The following is a 5,027-nucleotide window of genomic DNA, read 5'->3' on the forward strand; positions in this document are numbered from 1 at the left end:
CGGTTCTGAACAAGGACGAGCCGGTCGTTCAACGGCAGATTTTGGAAGGAAGGTAAGCTCTTCATGAAGTGAATGGTTTTTATCAGGACTCCAAAGGCCGCGTGGCAGATGGTCTGTGGGTTTCTCAAGCACACTAAACGCTTACAGTGACAGCTGCGTGTGTCCACTGAAGTGCGCAAAGTCACACATGCGGCTTAGGATGCTGAAGAGAATTCCACGAGGATGCTGGTCGCTGAAGTGTTGTTTCATTTTCCTCAATCTGATGTGCAGCTGTTGTCATTCCGAGGCTTATTTATAGCAGCTCCTGCAGTATGTGACTAATCCTCAGCTTTGACCTCTGTGACCCTTACACATCAGACTGATAAACACCTGGACCAAACCATTCCTCCATGTGGAGACGGTAAGGTTCACCAGCTGAATCATGCTCAGCACAGGGAAAGCAGGGGTTAATGACATTTATCACGCTCAGCTGTCATTAACTCAGTCTGTACCAAGTCACCAAGTGGATGCTGCACACTGCTGGTGGTTGAGGAGAGACCCCCCCACATGATTGTAAAGCGCTTTGGGTGTACAACAATACACAGTAAAGCGCTATATAAATGCATCATTCATTCATTCATTCATTCATTCATTCACCAAGGACTCATAGAGTCATATTATCTGGGCTTTGGGCTTGAGTTTGGGCCAAAAGTTCAGCTGCTTCAGGACTGATAATATAATCATAACAGATCCAATTCTTTTAATGTCCTTTTTCTTGGAGGTTTATATCACTGTTTATTATTCATTTGTGGCTACAGTGTTTGAAAAGTTGAAAACTATATCAATATCCTTCATTATTATCTCAGTGTGTATCATATGAGTCACTAAAAGCTTAGAGTGTCTTAACAGAACTAGTGGTTTGTTATCTTAGTCACAGGCTTGAGCTCTTGGTCACTCACCTCACATTATTATCATAATTAATCAGCATTTGTGTTCAGAAGCAGACAAGCCAAATAAGGAGATAACAACCTCAGATTTAATAAATAAATCTTTATTCGAGCATAGAATAAACAACATCGGTAAGGGGTTTATATATATATATATATATATATATATATATATAACAAAGAGAACAATTTACACACACACACACACACACACACACATCATTATGCTATTTCATGGTTAGACAATCTAACACCATATTAAATCACCATCATGACCATGTTATTAATTAATTCTTATATTTAATTATTATTTTTGTACTATTTATTCCATATACAAATTAAATGTAACTGACGAACTAATAAGGGACAACAATTTATTATTGAATAATAATTACGTGAAGAAAACTGAAATATCATGTTCTCAGGACTAAACAAACTTTTTATTTATTTGGTTATTGTTTTGTTTTATTTATTTATTTATTTATTTAATCTGGTTGGACTGCAATACTATACTGATGCCCTTGTATTTGTAGTGTTATTGTGTGTTTATGGTTTTCGTTGCCAAGAACATTTCTTAATGGTAATATAAAGTATTATTCATATATATATATCACCCAGTCTGTCAGTGAGCTCTAGAATATTCTGCTCTCTAGAGAAGGTCGCGTGCGCGCTAAGAACCGCCTCTCCCACTGCGGCTTCATAAAGCTGACAGCTGATTGGTTCGCGCGTTTGCCCTTCAAATGTATGCGATCTGATTGGTCCTAAAGATTGGGTGGGCGGCCCTTGTAGCTAGGAAGTAGTGTTGGCAACACACCGGCGCTAGCGTGACTGTTAGCTTCAAGCTCCAAATTGTAGTTTTTATTATCTGTTATCTGAAGTGAATAGTGAAAATGGGAGATGATAAGGAGCAGTACGATGGGATGTTGCTCGCTATGGCGCAGCAGCATGAAGGAGGAGTGCAGGAGGTAACATGTCAACACATGCTAGCAGCCGAGCTAACTGATGCATGCTAGCTTGCTATGATAGAAAAACATCTGTATTCGCGTTATTAGTGAAAGAGGACTTGACTGTTTGTTAGTGTTGGCTCGGCAGGACAGCACATCAGTATGCTGTTATCATTTAATGTTTGTTTACATATGCACAAGTTGCTCTGAAGTGGAGATTCAGGGTTCTGTTTTAAAATCTAGTGAGCTGCCTACATAGACAGCGTTTCCCCCCTTGTTTAAATAGGTTTTGGCCTGTGTGCATGTATTTGATACATGTATCTGATCATTAAGACCCAACCCATAAACCTGCTTTCTATAATATGTAGTTCCAGTGAAACATTAGTGATTGTTTGTTGTGATATACCTTCTTTATTCAAGTATTCCTCTCATGTATTCTTCATTATTATTATTATTATTATGATCAGCTGGTGAGCACGTTCTTCAGTTTTCTGAGGAGGAAGACAGATTTCTTTACCGGAGGAGAGCCTGGGGCCCCAGAGAAGGTTTGGATTTGAACTGAATTTGCTGTCAGCTGTATTGACTAGGATTTTAAGTCATGTCCCCTTTCTGTATGTTTCAGACATTTTTGAGAATTATTCAGTGCTTTTGTTTTTCTTAGAGGAATAGTTCACCCAACAGTTAAAATATTCTGCCGTCAATATGGAAAAAAAAAAAAAATTATAAATGTATTATGCACTACCAGTGAGATATTGTCAATAAGATGTATTTATTTGAATAAAAATGAAAACTTTTATTCAGTGAAGATGCTTTACATTAATCAGAAGTGACAGTAAAGACATTTATAATGTTAAAAAGATTTCTATTATTCTCTTGAACGTTCTTTTCATCAAATAATCCTGAAAAATAAAAAAGTATCACGGTTTCCACAAAAATATGAAGCAGCACAACTGTTTTCAACATTGATAATAATCAGAAATGTTTCTTGAGCAGCAAATCAGCTTGGCTTTATTCGCCAAGTGTGTGCAAACTCTTATACTGACGTACAAATATGACATGAGAACAGAAAGAACAATTAAATAAGACTAAAAAGAAAAAAAATAATAATCAGCATATCAGAATGATTTCCGAAGGATCATGTGACACAAAGACTGGAGTAATGATGCTGAAAATCCAGCTTCGATCACAGAAATAAATTACATTTCAAATATATTATCCTAGAAAACAAATTGTATTATTATTTTAAAAAAATTCAAATTGTAATATTATTTAAAAAAATAATAATACTGTTTTCACTGTATTTTTTGGGTGAAAATAAGAGACTCCTTTCAAAAACATAAAAAAAAAAAATCTTGCCAACCACAAACTTGTGAATCATAGTGTATAGAAATCATTCAGTCCTTGCAGACCTGTATGTTATTAAAAGATGTTTAGCAGAATGTCAGAGCTGCTCTTTTCCACAGAATTAAAATACATTTGAAAAACAGAAACTATTTTAATTCGATTATTTTATTATTTTTCCAAATTAATTTTTGCCATTTAATTATTTGTATTGAAATTCTGCATATATTGAGCACCAATCAATGATTGATCTGCGTTCCTTTCTTTTGTCCTATAGCTGGTTAAAGAGGCGTTTGCTCATCACAATCAGCTCGCCCTCAAAGCCCAGAAAGAGAAACAGTCTAGACAAGAGAAGGAGAAGAAAGAGAAGACCGACAGAGCTGCTAAACTGAAGGAAGAGGAGAAGAAGAGCAAGCCGGATGCAGAGGAGCCCAGAATCAAAGAACTCACAGATGAGGAGGCCGAGAGACTCCAGGCACAATTAAATCAAGTGAGAGCACATTTAACCCATTGACATACATACCACGTTCATACGTTTGGGAAAGTGTCCCTTTAAAACATGCAAGCATCGGATGTGATTTATCTGTAACTTTCATCATTTCTCAGACAAAAGAAGAAAAGACAAATGCAGAAGTACCTGAGAAAACAGACGGCGATACATCAGAAAAAGACAAAAAAGGGGTAAGTGGGGTTTATTTCATTATTGTTAAATATACGAGTGAAAAGTGAACTGATGATGTATATTTGAGCGGCTCTAGATTACTGTCTAATGCTCACTTGTGTGTGTGTGTGTGTGTGTGTGTGTGTGTGTGTGTGTGTGTGTGTGTGTGTCAGTCGGACTCAGAAGGAGAGGAAGATGAAAAGGACAAAGACAAGATAAAGCCCAATGCTGGAAACGGAGCAGATCTGTCAAACTACCGCTGGACTCAGACCCTGTCTGAAGTGGACGTGAGTCTTATTTTTTCTTTGTGCACTAATTGAACAGAGAGTGAATCTCAACCTTTTTGAGTATTGGACCCCAGTCCAATTCAGAACCATTTTCAAGGACCCCCAGAACAAAATTGACTCATTAGTATCATTTGTGTCTTTGTGAGGACCAAATGCCATCAAGTATAATCCAAGTTAGTTGACTTGTCCAGTATTTGGCCATATCATCAGCTATTTTGGGTTTTTCTTTCATGGGAACATGTCACGTCAAAATATACAAAAATGCATACATTAAATGGACCCCCTGGTATTACGTCAAGGACCACTAGGAGTCCACGGACCCCTGGTTGAGAAACGCTAGACTATACATGGGATTTTGCAGCCATGTTGATTATTAGTGATTTTTTTTAACCAAAATGAAAAAGTTTAGATAATTGAACTTGGTATTCAGGGTTCTTTCTGTTCTTAGCTGATAAATGAGACCAGGAAAATTATTTGGCCAATGAGCCTCTCTTGATGCTTTCAAGCGAACAAATTTTACATACTGCGACTCTAGCATCATTTTTGGTCACAGTAAAATGCGCCACATCAGGGTCAGAAATTAACTTTTCCATTAAGGTACGATATTTGCCCTGTGGAGTTGCATTTTTGGGGCATTTTTGTTACCTTTATAACTGCAACTCTATAATTACCTTATTAAATGTGTGTTGTCTTATGTCAGATACTTAAATTTAACCAATTACTTGAATTAGTCAGAATACTATAGACTGTTATCAATAAGATCTGATCAACATAAATGATCTTTACATGGCAAAGGAGGAACTGAAGCTGTATCTGACATGGCATTTATGTGTATTTATACAAACTGATTGATGCTGCTCAAAGGTGG

The 5,027-nt window shown here is 36.8% G+C and overlaps 1 protein-coding gene across 1 annotated transcript in view; it reads left to right on the plus strand.

The window, feature by feature from the left end:
- The first annotated feature begins 1,677 nt into the window (after positions 1-1,677).
- Positions 1,678-5,027, plus strand: part of nudc (nudC nuclear distribution protein) — an 8,297-nt gene continuing 4,947 nt past the window's right edge. Inside the window, exons 1-5 of the mRNA XM_016487558.1 lie at positions 1,678-1,891; positions 2,338-2,415; positions 3,489-3,701; positions 3,818-3,892; positions 4,046-4,159. Coding sequence (XP_016343044.1) covers positions 1,817-1,891; positions 2,338-2,415; positions 3,489-3,701; positions 3,818-3,892; positions 4,046-4,159 — 555 coding nt within the window. The 5' untranslated portion in view covers positions 1,678-1,816. The remainder of the gene's footprint in view (positions 1,892-2,337; positions 2,416-3,488; positions 3,702-3,817; positions 3,893-4,045; positions 4,160-5,027) is intronic.

The sequence above is a fragment of the Sinocyclocheilus anshuiensis genome, unplaced genomic scaffold, assembly GCF_001515605.1.
Source record: "Sinocyclocheilus anshuiensis isolate Anshui unplaced genomic scaffold, SAMN03320099.WGS_v1.1 scaffold369, whole genome shotgun sequence".
Lineage (NCBI taxonomy): Eukaryota > Metazoa > Chordata > Actinopteri > Cypriniformes > Cyprinidae > Sinocyclocheilus > Sinocyclocheilus anshuiensis.